Consider the following 16,958-nt stretch of genomic DNA (forward strand, 5'->3'; position numbering starts at 1 on the left):
TCCTCCCTATCAGGCACAGAGCAGGGCTGATCAGGGTTTGGGGCGCCTTCCCCTGTCACGAACAGAGCAGGGCGGATAGGGAGGTTGTGGCCCCGCCCCCTGTCACACACGGAGCCACAGGGCAATCAGGGGGTTTGGGCGCTGCCCCCTGTCACGCTGATCCCGGTGCCGGGAAGCCTCGCGGCTCCGCTGATCCCGGTGCTGGGAGACATATTACCCTTTTACTATATATTATAGAGGCCTGGTGCACGTGAGGGTGCCGGCTGGTATGCCCTGAAGGGTGTCCTGGATCAGGGTGGGGGTCCCCACTGGGGTGCCTGGCCAGCCTGGGTTAGGGGATGATGCCTGTTTGCAGCTGGTCACACACCCTTCAGGGTGGGGGTCCCCGCTGGGGTGCCTGGCCAGTCTGGGTGAGGGGCTGAGGGTTGTTTTCAGGCTGGCGGGTGACTGAAGCTCCCAACCACTCCTTTTTTTCTTTTTTTTAAAATTCTGGGCCAGCTTTAGCTCTGAGGCTTGGCTCCAGCTCTTAGGCCTCTGCTGCTGAAAGCAGGTATCTGGTTTGTTTGTGTTCTATAATCGAAACACTGTTCCAACTCCAGCTCTGATATCCCGGCTGGCTGAAAGCAGGTCTGGGGTTTTGTTTAGCTTCTATATTTGTAACAATGTTTCAAACTGCATGCTCAGAGGCCGGCAGCGGCAGGTGGGGAACGTCACTGGCTTCCTCCGTCACTGAAGCAAGCAAGCCTCATGTTCGCTTCAAGCTGCCTGGCTGCCGGCTGCCATCTTGGCTGGCAGTTAATTTGCATATTGTCCTGATTAGCCAATGGGAAGGGTAGTGGAGGTACGGCTAATTACCATCTTTCTCTTTTATTAGATAGGATAGCTGCCACTTACTCAACGTGTGAGTCTGCTTTGTGCTTCACATTTAATCTTAAAATAATATAATAAGTGGGTTTGACCTCAGGTACTTCACTATCATTTTATTAAATCTGTATTCACTAACTATATCAGAACAATTGCGTCCCCCACCTTTTTTGGGGAGGGGTAGTGGTTGTTACTAGGAGCCTTTGGCATGTCATATAACCCTCTGAAATATATTTCTCTCACTATATACACCCTTCCCCTTCCATAATGTTATGCTCCCTGCTCCTCTGGCCTTTACTGTCATAATATGATTTTTTTTTTCCTTACACTATTCTAGTATAAAGCTGCTCAAATTACTTCTTGCATTTGTTTTATCATATGCATTAAAAAGGATCTTGAAATGGTACATTACCATGGGAATAAATAAATGAATGGCTAATTACAGCATGTGTGTGAATAAGTCAGTAATGAAAAACAGTTGAAAAGAGATTTAGGAGCAGCAAATTGGATAGGAAAGAGCAATTCAAATCAGGTGGCATTTAGGCCTTTGAAGGTAGGTAGCTCTCCTCCCACCACCCCCTTCAATTAAGGTAATAGGCAGCAGCTCTGAAATAAATGGAGAAGCTCGGATGAACCTGAACCAACTTGACCAGGAGAAAGAAGGGGCAGATGAAGGTGGAAGGCAGAATAAGGACACAAGCAAACTATACCAGGATATTTTGCGCTAAGCTTGGACAACAGATGGAGCGCTTTGTCCGAGTTCCCCAGGGCCTGTACCAGGGAACACACTATGGGAACACATTGCCTTTGGGCCAACCTGGACTCTCTGACCACCAACAGCCTGACTGGAGGCAAAACACTGGTGCCCCCACTTTCCTGGCCAGGACGGGGCTGGTGGTGCCCACGAATGCCTGGGCCTACTGCACTGACCCTTACAAGAGGGCACAGCTTAAGGCCATTCTCTCCCAGATGAACCCCAGCCTGGGCCTGAGGCTGTGCAAGGCCAACACCAAGGAGGCAGGCGTGCAGGTGAGCCTGCGTGTGGACAGGTCTGTGCAGTGCTCGCTGGGCCCTCTCACCCTGCGCAGCTGCTCTGTTTGGGGCTGCAGGGGCCCCAAGGCACCCCTACCAGCCTGGGACCTCTATTCACCAGCAATGGACCTTAGGGACTTGATCCGGCTGCGGAAGGATGGAAAGGATGAGGAGTGGGATGCTCTTTCCAGTCCCGCAGAGGAAAGCCAGCAGCAGCAGCAGAAGTCATCACCATTGCCAACATCACAAGAGGACAAGCAGGCGGAACGCTGGCAGCAGGACAAGTTGGGGGAGGAAGATGCCTCTAGTTCTGGGCGGAGCAAGCAGGCCAAGGGAGATGCCCACCCTCTTAGGAAACCCAACTTCCAGGTGAACTTTGTCTTCCCTCCTCAGCCCTCTGCTGGCCCCTTTCTCTCCTTCCTCTTTTCCATTTCTGGGGCAACAAGAACAAAATCTTCCTGGCTTCCTCCCTTTATTTGATGAAAACCTGTATTTAAAATGTTATTTTAAAAATTCTTACCAAGGATATGTTTATTGATTTTTAGAGAGGGAGAGAGAGAGAGAGAGAGAGAGAGAGAGAGAGAGAGAGAGAGAAACATCGATTGGTTGTCTCACATAATGCCCAATCAGGGATTGAACCCAAAACCTAGTTATGTGCCCTGACCAGAAATCAAACCCACAACCATTGGTGTGTGGTATGACACTTCAACCAACTGAACCACCTGGCCAGGTGTGTAAACTGGTGTTTTACATGGCTTCTGTGTTTTGTAACTTACTGGTGAAATATGGTGCCAGCTTTAAGTATGTGCAAACCAGAAGTCTGGCAACCATTATTAATTGGGAATGAGGAGATGAAGAAGGATTTCAAGTCTGTGAAATATAGGATCATAATCTCATTCTGGAGAGACTGTGATTATGGCATTGTGGAAAATGGATTGAAAAAGTGTGAGAGGCAGCAGGTAGAAGAATCCCAGAGTAAACCTTCAGATATGAGACACTAAATTAATGTAATAACCTTGAGAACAGCTGTGAGTGAGGTTAAGGAGGCTTTTTATATTTTTTATACTAAGACACAAGCAAAGAAGGATCTGGCTTTTTTCCCTCCTGGATAATAAAAGACACTTCTTTTATTTCAGTTTTTGGAACGAAAATATGCCTATTTTCACTGTAAGGATTGTAAGACTAGATGGGAGAGTGCTTATGTGTGGTGCATTTCTGGAACTAGTAAGGTGAGTAAAAGTGTATGGGACATGGATGAGGGTGGGGGCAGGTACAGATATTAAGTGGAGGAAGAAAGTACTTTTTAATGGAGCATAACTTAATATTGTCTCATTTATCTTGGCACCCTCCATGCCAGGCACATAATAGGTGCTCAGTAAATGAATTGAACTGAATTGGACAGTCTACATGACTTCCTGAGGCTGCTGACCCATGTCCTGGTGTTTGTTCTGTTGGTTTTGGTACTTGTGTTGGACCACATTTCAGGTTATTTAGATGAACTTTTGTTCTTGTGTACGTTAGGATTTTGTGTAATCATTTTTCAGTTGTATTTTGAACAAGTTTGGGCATCAGTGCTAAGGAATTTCCACTGTCTGTCCACAGGTGGGGCAATAAGAGAACTTTAGGCTAAGGAGGTTCCTCCCTTACTTTGAATTAGTTGTCAGCATATTCAGACTGGGGAAGATTTCAGTCTGTGTTTTCAGATTTTCTTGCACAATCACATCATAGAACAGTAGGCTGGGGCTAAGCAGCTTCTTTCTCCTTTCCCTTCATTTTGTAACAGTCTATAGCTGGTCTATGTCACCAACTATTATGAGCATTTGAGTTGGAGTCCCTAACTGTAGAGGGAGAGGTGTGCTAAGGCCTGAATGAAAGCATGACTTTTCACACTAGTCATTTACTATATCTGAAGGTAGATAGATTTTTAAACTAAACTAAAAGTACTTTCCTTTTCTTGCCAGAAGAAAAACAGTGGATTTAATTCAAACCCTCCAAGACACAAGGATACAAAGACATAGAACTCATCCTCAAGATATTTATACTGATAGCAGTGACGCAGACACAATGTGCTTTGGTGACAATCAGTGGCACCTGTGGCATGGACATCGCACAGAAATAACACAGAAGGGGATGAGTAACCTTGTCAGGAGAAAGGCATTGTGATATCTGAGCAGGATTTTAAAGGATAGATAGGAGTTCACCAAGTAAGGCAGGGAGAAAGTGTGCACGAGAAAATGTACAAAGCCTAAAACTATGTGTATTGGTGGTACAAAGGAAAGGAATGAGTTACTTAAAAACTGGGAGCCTAGGGTACATATAAACTTGGATTTAAAAAAATACAAATTTCTCTTTAGGTTTATTTCAAACAACTCTGTTGCAAATGCCATAAGAGTTTTAACCCTTATCGGGTAGAAGCAATCCAGTGTCAGGTAAGCATATAGAACACTTCTTTATGTCTGAAATATTTTCATTGTTACCATGAACCTTTTGTGGCATAATGTTTGGACTTAGTAGAATTGGATATTTGTGTAGGAGTGTTAGGTTTTTTTCTATATGTTTGAATTTTTATAATATTTTAAGGAAAAAAAAGCATAAATTCTGTTTTTTTTTTCTTTTTTTTGGAGGGGGGGCATGTAATGGGAGATTTAGTCTTAAGTTGCCTTAGGTGGTGTGTTTATGTATGGGGTAGTGTGTTTTTCTCAAACACCCTGTGTATGGATGTAATAATTTAATGAGTAACCTTTATTAAGCTTTTACTATGTGCCAAATTTTGGGCTAAGTGCTTTACATGCATTATCTGCTATTGAGTTATTGATTTATTATTGTATTTTCCAGTACTAGAATTTTTGTATTTTTTAAAAAAATAACTTTCAATTTTCTGCTGGAAATATCATTCTCATTTCTTTAAACATATTACGCGTAATTATCTTAACATCTGTACCATATAACTCTATTCCCTATGGTTCTGTTGCTATACTCTTGATTTTCCTTGGTTTTCAAGTGTGCTGTTCTGTTTCTCTTGCACCTGTTTATTTTTGATTGAGGACTAGATATTGTATATGAAAAATTACAGTAATAGTCGAGGCCTAGGGTAGTATCTTCTTCCACAGAAGATTTTTTTTTGCTTCTGGTGGGCAGATGGGGACACTAGCAATTTCAGTTTACTATTTTCCAATCAGGGATGAGCTCTTTTGAAACTGGGCTTTGGAATCTGTGAAGGCTGGTCATGTTTTGGCTCATCCTCATTCTTAGAGGATAGCCTTTCACAGTTTCAATACAAAATTTGAATTGTTTACTAGGGTTCTTCCATTTTGGAATATTTAAGAGCATTCTTCTGTTAAACCCATTTTCAGAATTCTACTGTCTTTCACCTCTTCCAGAATTGGCAGATACCTTTAGAGGGAAAATAACCCCAAATGTCAGGCTCACCTCTCTTTATGGCTTTCCTTCTCTAATGCTTGGATAATTTTCTGGTGCCTTTAAATAGTTATTTTAAAAGAATTATTATTACTTTTTAGCTCAGCTTTTCCAGTTGTCCTAAACAAGAAACTTAGTCAAACGTACTAATCCATTATTGCCAGAAACAGAAGCCCACATTTAGAGGAAACCTAATTTTTTAAAACTTAGCCTTTTCTTCCTTACAAGGGTATCATGAGAATTAAGTTAATCTATGTAAAGTGCAAGTACAGTGCACATGGTAAGTACCATGAGAGTATTTGCTATTAGAATTTTCTTATAAGGACACATACTACTCAATAGGAGAGTGGAACATGTAAATGTGTAGTACAAGATTTGATAAATCATACTTGGCTCTTTTTTGAAAAATTAAAATGCCTATTTTCACAATATAAAAGGTAAAGCTTGACCTACTCTGTTTGGCTATGGACATGTGCCTACAATAGAGCAGTGATTATCAATTGGGAGGGTGGGTGGGGCAGTACACCAGTCTCCATGGGGTGTAATTTTATTTATCAGAAGACAGAATGGGGTCATGGTTAAAAACACTTTAAATTCTAGTAAAGATCAGGCATGTCCAGAAAAGATCGTGGATGTCCAGAAAGGAAAGAAAATTTTTAACTACCTCTATAACAGCTTCCTTCCTAGTTGTAACAACCAAAAATATCTCCAAACATTGCCAAATGTTGCTGGTGGGTAAAATGCCATTGGTTAAGAATCACTGTGCTGGTGTTTTTAAACGTTCCAATGTAGATCATCAAATCACTTAATACTCACCCTCTGCCCTTCATTCCCACCTGCTTATAAATGTGAGCACTTACACAGTAAAGATACTCTATAAAACTCTAACATGTAAAACTTTTCTCTTACATGAGATCTTCTTGATTGGCTCAGTGATATTCTCTAAAACATCATCTTTGATCGCTCATCTTGACAAATGCATGCCATTTAATGGGATAAGAGTGGTTTTATACAACTTGGTCTTGGACTTTTCCTAGGACTCAAAGGAGGATGAAGATACCACGGAGGGGGTGATGGGAAGTATTTTGGTTTGAGGATTACATTTGAAACACTAATTTGATTGTGTCCAAATTGTTCCTTATTTTCTAAAGACTTGTTTAAAGTCCCGTTGTTCCTGTCCTCTAAAGAAAAGAAACATTGACCTAAGGAGACCTCATCGACAGGAACTATGTGGGCGCTGCAAAGACAAGAGATTCTCCTGTGGCAATATTTACAGCATTAAATACATCATGTGACAGACAGTATGATTTGTATAGGTCACCCCAGCACTTCTTGTCACTTACTGTACTGTTTCTTTTTTGTACCTTAGCTCTGACTGGGTTTTGGAAAATGAATTAGGCTTTTGTACTTTTTCTAGGTTGTATAACAATTATATAGTATGAATAGAATGAAATAAATGCATGTAAAATAGACCATGAAGGCACATTAATTGGTGAATCCAGGGTAAAAACAAAAAAAATCATTGGGAAATGGTATATACCTGGCACTTTATCATTTTTATTAAGGGAACAATGAAGAGGAACAGTATTCATTTGACAAACTTTTATAAACTGGGTGTTCTAGGCACTGGGAATATAGAGATGATCTAGGGGCCAGGTCCTTGCCCTCAAGTACACATAATAAAGATAGAAAATACTTCAACAGCAGGAAGTAAGTGCCAGGCATTGTTGTAACTCATCACAGCAGCCATAGGAAGTGGGGTCTATTATACCCCTTCTTACCAGGTGAAGAGAGGCAGCTGCAGAGATATCATGGGATAGAGCCAGGATGTGAACCCAGATGGACAAGGGATTTGCCCTCAGGACCTTCCCTATTACATTTTCTCTCAGATTCAGATGTGGTAAGTGCTATAGAGGAAGCAGGGTGCTTTGACAGTGACCCTTTAGATAGTGTGGTTGGAAAGAGGCAACATGACAATGGAGACCTTTAGGATGAAGGACCTGGGAGAAAAAAGATGGTTTTGATCCAAGGCAAGAGTAAAGGCCCAGAGAGGGTGGGACAATGTACTTGGCATGTCCCAGAAACAGGAGCCCCCAAGGCTAATGTGGGGTGTGGGCTGGAGAAGACAGGGCTCAGGTCACAAAGGATTCTTTCAGCCATGGTCCAGCAGATGGCAGCCCACAAAGGGGTTTCAACAAGGCAGTGATATCAATTCTTACTTTAGAAAACTCACTGCTGCCCTGGCTGGGTGGGTCAGTTGGTTGGAGTGTCGTCTTGTACACCAAAAGGTTGTGGTCTCCATTCCCAGTCAGGGCACATACTTAGGTTGCAGCTTTGATCCCTGGTTGGAGCACGTATAGGAGGCAACCGATCTCTGTCTGTCTCTCTCTCTCTCTCTCTCTCTCTCTCTCTCTCTCTCTCTCTCTCCTTTCCTCCCACTCCCTCCCTCTCTCTGAAAATTAATAAAAACATATCCTTGGTTGAAGATTACAGAAAAAGAAGAAAACTCACTGCTGTGAGGGAAGACCAGGCAGAGTGGAAGGAGGGAGACCAGTTAGGAGGTTCATGAACACATGAGCAAAATGATGGCTAGGTCAAGGCTGATAGCTGTGGAGATGGAGAGAAGTACTTCTACTCAAGATCATGTTTGGAGATGTAACGTACAGGATTGGAAGTGGATGATAAAGAACTAAATGATGACTTTTAGAGTTCTTTGAGCTAAGGGCAGATGGAATTAAGAATAACAGGAAAGCCGAGACTGGTTTGGCTCAGTGGATAGAGCGTCGGCCTGCAGACTCAAGGGTCCCAGGTTCGATTCCGGTCAAGGGCATGTACCTGGGTTGCGGGCACATCCCCGGTGGGAAATGTGCAGGAGGCAGCTGATCGATGTTCCTCTCTCATCGATGTTTCTAACTCTCTATCTCTCTCCTTTCCTCTCTGTAAAAAATCAATAAAATATATTTAAAAAAAAAGAATAACAGGAAAAAAAAAGAATAACAGGAGCATGTTCCTGGATCAGATGATTTAATTTCAAATCCTGGCTCTGGTACTTAAGAGATGTATGATTGTGGGGAACTTTCTTTGTTTCAATTACTCTTCTCTAAAATGAGAACTATAATGGTACCTGTCTCCTGGTGGTGGGGTGAGAACTAAAGGAGCTGATAAATGTTAAGCACTTAGTATAGAACCTGCAGTACTTAGAGGGCTCAGTAAACTTAGCTGTCTTATTTTGGCAGGGCTTTGTAGTGGCGTGGGCAAGGGCTTCTGTTTTCAACATATTAAGTTTGAAATATTTGAGACATTTAAATGGAGATATAAGCTATTGAGTTATGAATCTGGAATTTAGGAGGGAAATCAGTGCTAGAGAGAGAGAGATTTGGAGAAAAATAGTATTTAAAGCCAGTGACCTGGGTGGGATCACCTAGAACAGTGGTCGGCAAACTGCGGCTCGCGAGCCACATGCGGCTCTTTGGCCCCTTGAATGTGGCCACGAAGTTTCAATCGTACTGTAGGTGTGTGCCCGCACGTGGTATTTTGTGGAAGAGCCACACTCAAGGGGCCACAGTTTGCTGACCACTGACCTAGAAGAAGAGTACAGCACAGGACTCTGGGGCACGAACATTTAGAGCAATGATTCTGTAACTTTAATGTCCTGGGAGTTATCTGTTCACTGGAGATTCTGATCCAGTTGGTCTGGGGTCTGAGTCTGCAGATCTGACAAGCTTCCAGGTGCTCTCGTGCCACTGGTCCTGTAGATCATACTCTGAGTAGCAAGAGGTTAGAGGTCAGGTAAAAGAGGTGTTCAAGAATGATAGGAAGAGGATGGTATCATGAAAGCAAAGATAAAACAGTATTTTGAGGAGGGGAGTGGCTTGAGGAACTTCATGAAATGGTAGGGATGGAAGCTAAAGCTAATAGAGTCAAGGTAGTGAGTAGAGATATTTTCTAGAAATTTTGCTGTTAAAAACCAAATTGGTGATAGTGAGAAGGACATTTGTGGGAAATGAAGGTACTGAGTGAGTTTGTATATTCCTGGAAATAATTCAGTAGAGGGAAGCTGAAGGCACAGCAGGGAGAGGACACTCAGACAGGAGCAAAACCCTTGAAAAGGGAGAAGGGATAGGTTCAGAGAAAAGTGGAGTGATTAGGCCTGAATAGAAGCAGTGATGTTCCCTGTTTTTAAAAGGATGGAGCACTTAGAATATGAACTAAAGACAGGTTTATAAATTGAGGGTGAGGAGAAGACCATCTGGTTTGTTTTATTTACTGAATGAATTATGAAGCAAAGTCATTAGCTGAGGCAGGTAGAAAGGGAAAGGGGTGGGAGGCTGAGGAGGGAGAGTAAGGTGTGAAATAATTGTCTCAGGTACTGGGAATTTGAAATGATCAGGGAGGTGTACTTGTATTTGTAATTGTAATTGTCTGATAGCATTGAGAGCTCCTTTTGAAACTCTGTGCTGTTTGAGATATGCCTGGTTATAGTTGTTTTCCTGTAGTGTCTCACTCAAGCAATTGTGGTACAGGCGTGGACAGGGGAGATCTCAGGTTTAACCGTCTGAGTAAGACAGGAGAAAGATATTTGTGAGTAACAGCCAGGGAGTGATTACAATCCATGGAATTCATTTTAGGTTAAATATTTTTCTCTTTAAATTTACTCAGGTAACAGTGACTAATATCGTTACATAAATTTCAGGCGTACAACTTTATGACATTGTATACTCTAATAGGTACTCACACCACAAAGTCTAATTTCCTTATGTTATTATATTTTGACCCCCTTTACCTCCTATGTCTTCCCCCAAAACTATTTCCCCTCTGGTGACCACCATTCTGTTGTCTATATATATGCCTTTGTCTTTATGTTTTGTTTGTTCCTTTTGGTTTTACATGCCATATTATTTTCTATCTGACTTACTCCACATAGCATGCTTCCTCTAGATCCATCCATGTTGTCGCAAATGGAAATATTTCACCTTTTCTTTTGTGTGTGTGTGAGCTAAGTAGTATTCCCATTGTATACATGCACCACATCATCTTTAAATAGTCATTCATTGAAGGACATTTAGGTTATTTTTTTGTCCACTCTGATTTTCATTTTCTTCCTTCTACTGACTATGAGCTTTGTTTGTGATTTTTCTATATCTGTAAAGTGTAATGTTAGATTGTTTATTTGGGGTTTTCTTGTTTCTTGAGGTAGGCTTGTATCACTATATACTTCCTTCTTAGTACTGATTTTGATGCATCCCCCAAATTTTGGTATGTCATGTTTTCATTTTCATTTGTGTCTATGTATTTTTTTTCATTTGTGTCTATGTATGTTTTGATCTCTTCTTTCATTTCTTCTTTGACTAAATGGTTGTTCAGTAGCATGTTATTTAATCTCCAGATATTTACTTTTCCTCTTTCTTGTTATAGTAAACTAGAGGCCCGGTGACAAAAATTTGGGCACTAAGGGGGGAAGGGGGAAGGGTCCCTCAGCCCGGCCTGTGCCCTCTTGCAGTCTGGGACCCCTCGGGGGATGACCACTTGCTGGCTTAGGCCTGCTCCCCGGGGGATTGGGCCTAACGTGGCAATCAGACATCACTCTGGCAGCCCGGCAGCCCTCAGGGGATGTCCACTTGCCAGTGGGGAGCAGACCTAAGCTGCAGTTGGACATCCTTAGCGCTGCTGAGGAGGCAGGAGAGGCTCCCACTACCACCGCTGTACTGGCAGCCATCAGCCTGGCTAGTGGCTGAGCAGAGTTCCCGTATGTGAGAGCGCACTGACCACCAGAGGGCAGCTCCTGCATTGAGCGTCTGCCCCCTGGTGATCAGTGTGTGTCATAGTGACCAGTCATTCCCAGTCTTTCTGCTGTTAAGGTCACTTTGCATATTACCCTTTTACTATATAGGATAGAGGCCTCGTGCATGGGTGGGGGCCGCCTGGTTTGCCTTGAAGGGTGTCCCGGATCAAAGTGGGGGTCCCGCTTGGGTGCCTGGCCAGCCTGGGTGAGGGGCTGATGGCTATTTGCAGCTGGTCACACCCCCTTCAGGGTGGGGGTCCCCACTGGGGTGCCTGGCCAGCCTGGATGAGGGGCTGATGGCTGTTTTCAGGCTGGCCACACCCCCTTTAGGGTGGAGGTCCCCACTGGGGTGCCTGGCCAGTCTGGGTGAGGGGCTGAGGGCTGTTTTCAGGCTGGCGGGAGACTGAAGCTCCCAGCCTCTCCTTTTTTTCTTTTTTTTTTTTTAATTCTGGGATTTATTTACCTTCTATAATTGAAACATTGTTGCCATCACTGGCGCTCCCAGCTCTGAGGCCGCGGCTGACTGAAAGCAGGTATCTGGGGTTTGTTTAGCTTCTATAATTGAAACATTGTTGCTTCCAGAGCTCAGAGCTGGGCCGCGGCAGGTGGGGAACCTTGGCTTACTCCATCACTGGAGCAAGCAAGCCTCATGTTCGCGTCAGCTGCCTGGCTGCCGGCCGCCATCTTGGTTGGAAGTTAATTTGCATATTGTCCTGATTAGCCAATGGGAAGCATAGCGGAGGTACGGTTAATTACCCTTTTTGTCTTTTATTAGATAGGATTTCTACTTTCATATTATTGTGATTGGAAAACATGCTTGGTATGATATTCAGTCTTTTTAAAATTTAAATTCTTTATTGTTTAAAGTATTACATAAGTCTCCTTTCCCTCACCATTGACCACTCCCTGGCCACCTCCAACCCCCAGCACATGCCCTCCCCCATTCCCCTTGTCCTTTGGTTGATCACCTACCCCCTCATCTCCCGCCTTCCCTCATAAGTTGGATAGTCTGTTTGATGCTTTTATGACTCTGGTTCTATTTTTGTTCATCAGTTTATGCTGTTCATTATATTCCACAAATGAGTGAGATCATGTGATACTTATCTTTCTCTGACTGGTTTATTTTGCTTAGCATAATGCTCTCCAGGTCCATCCATGCAGTTGCAAATGGTAAGAATTCCTTTTTTTTTTTTTTTTTTTTTTTTACAACAGCATAGTATTCCATTGTGTAGATGTACCACAGTTTTCTAATCCACTCATCTGCTGATGGGCACTTAGGCTATTTCTAAATCTTAGCTATTATAAATTATGCTGCTATGAACATAGGAGTGCATGTATCCTTTTTGATTGGTGTTTTTGTTTTCTTGGGATATATTCCTAGAAGTGGGATTATGGGTCAAATGGAAGTTCCATTTTTAGTTTTTGAGGAAACGCCAGTACTTGTCATTTGTTGATTTGTTGATGATAGCCACTCTGACAGGTGTGAGATGGTACCTCATTGTCGTTTTGATTTGCATCTCTTGGATAATTAGTGGCTTTGAGCATGTTTTCATATGTCTCCTGGCCTTCTGCATATCCTCTTTCAAAAAGTGTTTATTTAGGTCCTTTGCCCATTTTTTAAATTGGATTGTTTATCTTCCTTTTGTTAAGTTGTATGAGTTCCCTATACATTTTGGAGATTAAACACTTATGGAGGATAACATTGGAAAACATATTCTCCGATGCAGTGGGCTTTCTTGTTGTTTTGTTGATGGTTTCTTTTGCTGTGAAGAAGTTTTTTATTTTGATGAAGTCCCATTTATTTATTTTCTCCTTAGTTTCCATTGCCCTAGGAGCTGTATCGGTAAGATATTGCTATGACAGATATCTGCTATTTTGTGCCTACGGCTTCTTCTATGATTTTTATGGTTTCCCATCTTATGTTTAAGTCCTTTATCCATTTTGAGTTTATTTTTGTGTATGGTGTTAGTTGGTGGTCTAGTTTCATTTTTTTTTTGCATGTATCTGTCCAATTTTCTCAAGGTGATTTATTGAAGAGACTGGCTTGACTCTATTGTATGCTCTTGCCTCCTTTGTCAAATATTGAGTATAATGGGTTGGGCCAATTTCTGTGTTCTCCGTTCTGTTCCATTGGTCTATATGTCTGTTCTTGTGCCAGTACAAGGCAGTTTTGAGAACAGTGGCTTTGTAATACAGCTTGATATCTGGTATTGTGATCCCTCCAACTTTGTTCTTCTTTCTTGAGATTGCTGCAGTTTTTTGGTGTCTTTTTTAAATTCCAGATAAATTTTTGTTTGTTCTAGCTCTTTGAAATATGCCATTGGTAAATTTTTTTATTTTTTTAAAATTAAATCTTTATTGTTCAGATTATTACAGTTGTTCCTCTTTTTTCCCCCCATAGCTCCCCTCCACCCAGTTCCCACCCCCCCCCCGCGCCCCCCCCCCCACTGTCCTCATCCATAGGCGCACAATTTTTGTCCAGTCTCTTCCCGCATCTGCCGGGAGCTGGTCCATCCTTGCTGTTTCAAAGGACCTGGCATATATGGCATACTGTTCTTAATATGTTTGCTCACCTTCTTGGCACTATGTGTTTTAACCAAGGTCTCTGAGAAAGGTTGTTTCCCCAAGTATGGATTTTCCCCTGAAGTTAGGGAGGGAATAAAACCTCTTAACTAAGTGCCAGGTGGGTAATTAATCACTTTAACTATGAACAATCATGCTTAAGCTACATAATCTTTACTCCCTGGAATGGAGATAAGAAACGCCCTAACCTTTGTAATAGAGATTGATAGGATTGAATCAACTGGTATAAATACAGATGTAACAAGACAGCAAGAGACAGAGAGAGAGACAGAACCTAGGCACAGAACCTATACAGAACGTTCTCTAGGGACAGAAGAACTTCGCTGGAGAGAACATGGCAAAAGATCCTGGACAGAAACTGGCCTCAGAACCTAGAGACAGAACCTAGTGAGAGAACATGGCAAAAGATCCTGGACTGAACCTGACTACAGAAATTGGCAAGAGAACCTGATTAGAACCTGGTGACTGAACCTGGCTGGAGAACCTGGACAGAACCTGGCTGGAGAACCTAGCGAGGGAACATGGCTACAGAACCTGGCTGGAGAACCTGAAGAACCTAGCAAGAGAACATGGACACAGAACCTAGCTGGAGATCCTAACCAGAACTTCGCTGGAGATCCAGACCAGAACTTGGCTGGAGACCCTGACAAGAGAACCCGGCTATGATGATCACCTGAACGCTGCCTCTGTGTCATTCCTTCTTCGCCGACTCCGTCCACACCTTTGGGGACACCTGGACCCGCTGGGGTTGGACCCCGGCACGCATCCCCTACAACCCATTTGCCCCCAAGAATAGTCAGTGCACTCCCTTTCTATGCCCCTGATTCTATTATAATCACCAGTTTATTCTGTTCATCAGATTGTTTATTCACTTGATTTTTAGATTCACTTGTTGATAGATGGGTATTTGTTGTTCATAATTTGTATCTTTACCTTTTTCTTCTTCTTTCTCTTCTTAAAGGATACTTTTCAGCATTTCATATAATACTGGTTTGGCGGTGATGAACTCCTTTAGCTTTTCCTTATCCGTGAAGCTCTTTATCTGACCTTCAATTCTGAATGATAGCTTTGCTGGATAAAGTAATCTTGGTTGTAGGTTCTTGGCATTCATCACTTTGAATATTTCTTGCCACTCTCTTCTGGCCTGCAAAGTTTTTGTTGAGAAATCAGCTGACAGTCGTATGGATATTCCCTTGTAGGTAACTGAATGTCTTTCTCTTGCTGCTTTTAGGATTCTCTCTTTGTCTTTTGCTCTTGGCATTTTAATTATGATGTGTCTTGGTGTGGTCCTCTTTAGATTCCTTTTGTTTGGGTTCTCTGCGCTTCCTGGACTTGTAAGTCTATTTCTTTGACCAGGTAGGGGAAGTTTTCTGTCAGTATTTCTTCAAATAGGTTTTCAATATCTTGCTCTCTCTCTTCTTCTGGCACCCCCATAATTCGGATGTTGGTATGCTTGAAGCTGTCCCAGAGGCTCCTTACACTATCTTCGTATTTTTGGATTCTTTTTTCATTTTGCTTTTCTGGTTGGGTGTTTTTTGCTTCTTCATATTTCAAATCTTTGACTTGATTCTTGCGATCCTCTAGTCTGCTGTTGGAACTCTGCATAATATCTTTTATTTCAGTCAGTGTATGCTTAATTTCTAGTTGGTCCTTTTTCATAACCTCGAGGGTCTCACTGGATTTCTTGAGGGTCTCACTACATTTATCGGCGGTCTCACCAGACTTTTTGAGGGTCTTACTAAATTTATTGGCGGTTTCTAGAAAATTCTTGAAAAACCTTAAAAGTGTGGTTTTGAACTCTATATCCATTATTTTGCTTTCCTCCATTTCTGTCATTTGTGTCCTGTTTCTTTGTCTCCGCATTTTTTATGCTTCCCTATGTTGATAGAGTGGCTTTCTGTGATAGGTATCCTATAGGGCCAAGTGGCTTAGCCTCCCTAATTACCTGAGGTGGACACTCTTGGTGCACCCCTTTGTGGGCTTTGTGCACAGTCTTGTTGTAGTTAAGCCTTGATTGTTGTAGTTATCACTGGGAAAAATTGACCTCCAGGCCAATTGTCTGTGAGAATCAGCTGTGCCTATGGTGGGAAAACTTCTGTGCTGAAGACACCCTTATGGGGCAAGACTTGCTTCAGTGGGGCTTTGGTGCTCACTGAGTCTGCCCCCTGAGTGCGTCCCTTATGGATGTGAGGAGTTGTAATCTGGCTCTTGGATCTAAGGAGGTGCTTTTTTAGCTTCTGCCTGAGGCTACCCAGCAGGAGCTACGAAGAGATCTGCAGATTCCCCTTCCTTGTTTGCGGTTTGGAGGTGCCCAGATTAGGCCCAGCTGTGAAGCAGTGCAAACTGCTGTGGGGCCTTGGGCCTTCTCTTGGAAGTTCTGGGTCTGTCTGGCTCAGCTGCAGTTTGTTAGTTAATTTTCAGATTGCAAAGGGCTAGGGCATTCATCTGCAAAAGCCTCTGCCGCAGCTTGGGTGGGGCAGGGTCTCAGGGGATCAACAGGGCGGAGGAAATAGCTATGGCTGATCCTCAGCCCTGCCCTAAGAGTCCCCATGTCTCAGTGTCCCGGTAATCGCTGCAAGGACCTCTGAGAGAAGCAGCCCTCGAGTTCCAAGTTCTGCCCTCTGCCAGAGAGTCCAGTTTCTCCCTGTATGAGTCTGGGTTACCAGACACTTCCTGGAACTGGAGTTCATAGCAGTTGGGGGCTTGAGACTCCCTCAGATTCAAAAAGACAGGCGCATCCTCAGTTGCCAGCCCTTGCCGTGTGCGCCTCCGTACCTCTGTACTTTACTTCTGCAGCTCCTCTGAGTCTCAGTGCTTTTCTCTTTCCTTCTAGTTGTAGAATTTCCACTCAGCCAGCCTTCCTGTGGTTCTGGATGATGTCCGTTTTGTCTTTTAGTTGTATTTTTGAAGTGGTTGTGTCAGGCATAAATTTCTGGTGTTTACCTATGCCACTATCTTGGTTTCTCCAGAAATCAGGATTTTAAAAAGATTCCCAGGTGATTCTAATGTGCAGCCACAGTTGAGAACCACTGAATTAGCTCATGCTCAAGACTTAAATCCTCCAGAGACCCTCCTCTGCCTGCAGACTGATTTTAGATTCAGTTTTGAGTGGCCCCAGGTAATGACTGACGGTGGGGTGAGAGGTTTTACAACAGGGTGGGTCAATTGATTCTACCTGGAGGCTAATTGTTATTCTCAGTCTCTTAATGAGGTTCAGAAACTGCAGAGGGTCGGGCAATGGTTTTCCAATAGGGTGGATCGACTGACTTCCCTCCTGTCA

At 43.0% G+C, this 16,958-nt stretch overlaps 1 protein-coding gene across 1 annotated transcript; it reads left to right on the forward strand.

Moving 5' to 3' along the window:
* Positions 1-1,493: 1,493 nt before the first annotated feature.
* ZAR1L (zygote arrest 1 like) lies at positions 1,494-6,608 on the forward strand (the record flags this gene model as incomplete). The annotated part of the gene is given in 5 exon segments (XM_081083591.1): positions 1,494-1,555; positions 1,557-2,265; positions 3,033-3,125; positions 4,251-4,325; positions 6,465-6,608. Coding segments are annotated over 5 exon segments (1,083 nt in total).
* Between the last annotated feature and the right edge of the window lie 10,350 nt (positions 6,609-16,958).

The sequence above is a fragment of the Myotis nattereri genome (assembly GCF_964212035.1).
Source record: "Myotis nattereri genome assembly, chromosome: 2".
Taxonomy (NCBI): domain Eukaryota; kingdom Metazoa; phylum Chordata; class Mammalia; order Chiroptera; family Vespertilionidae; genus Myotis; species Myotis nattereri.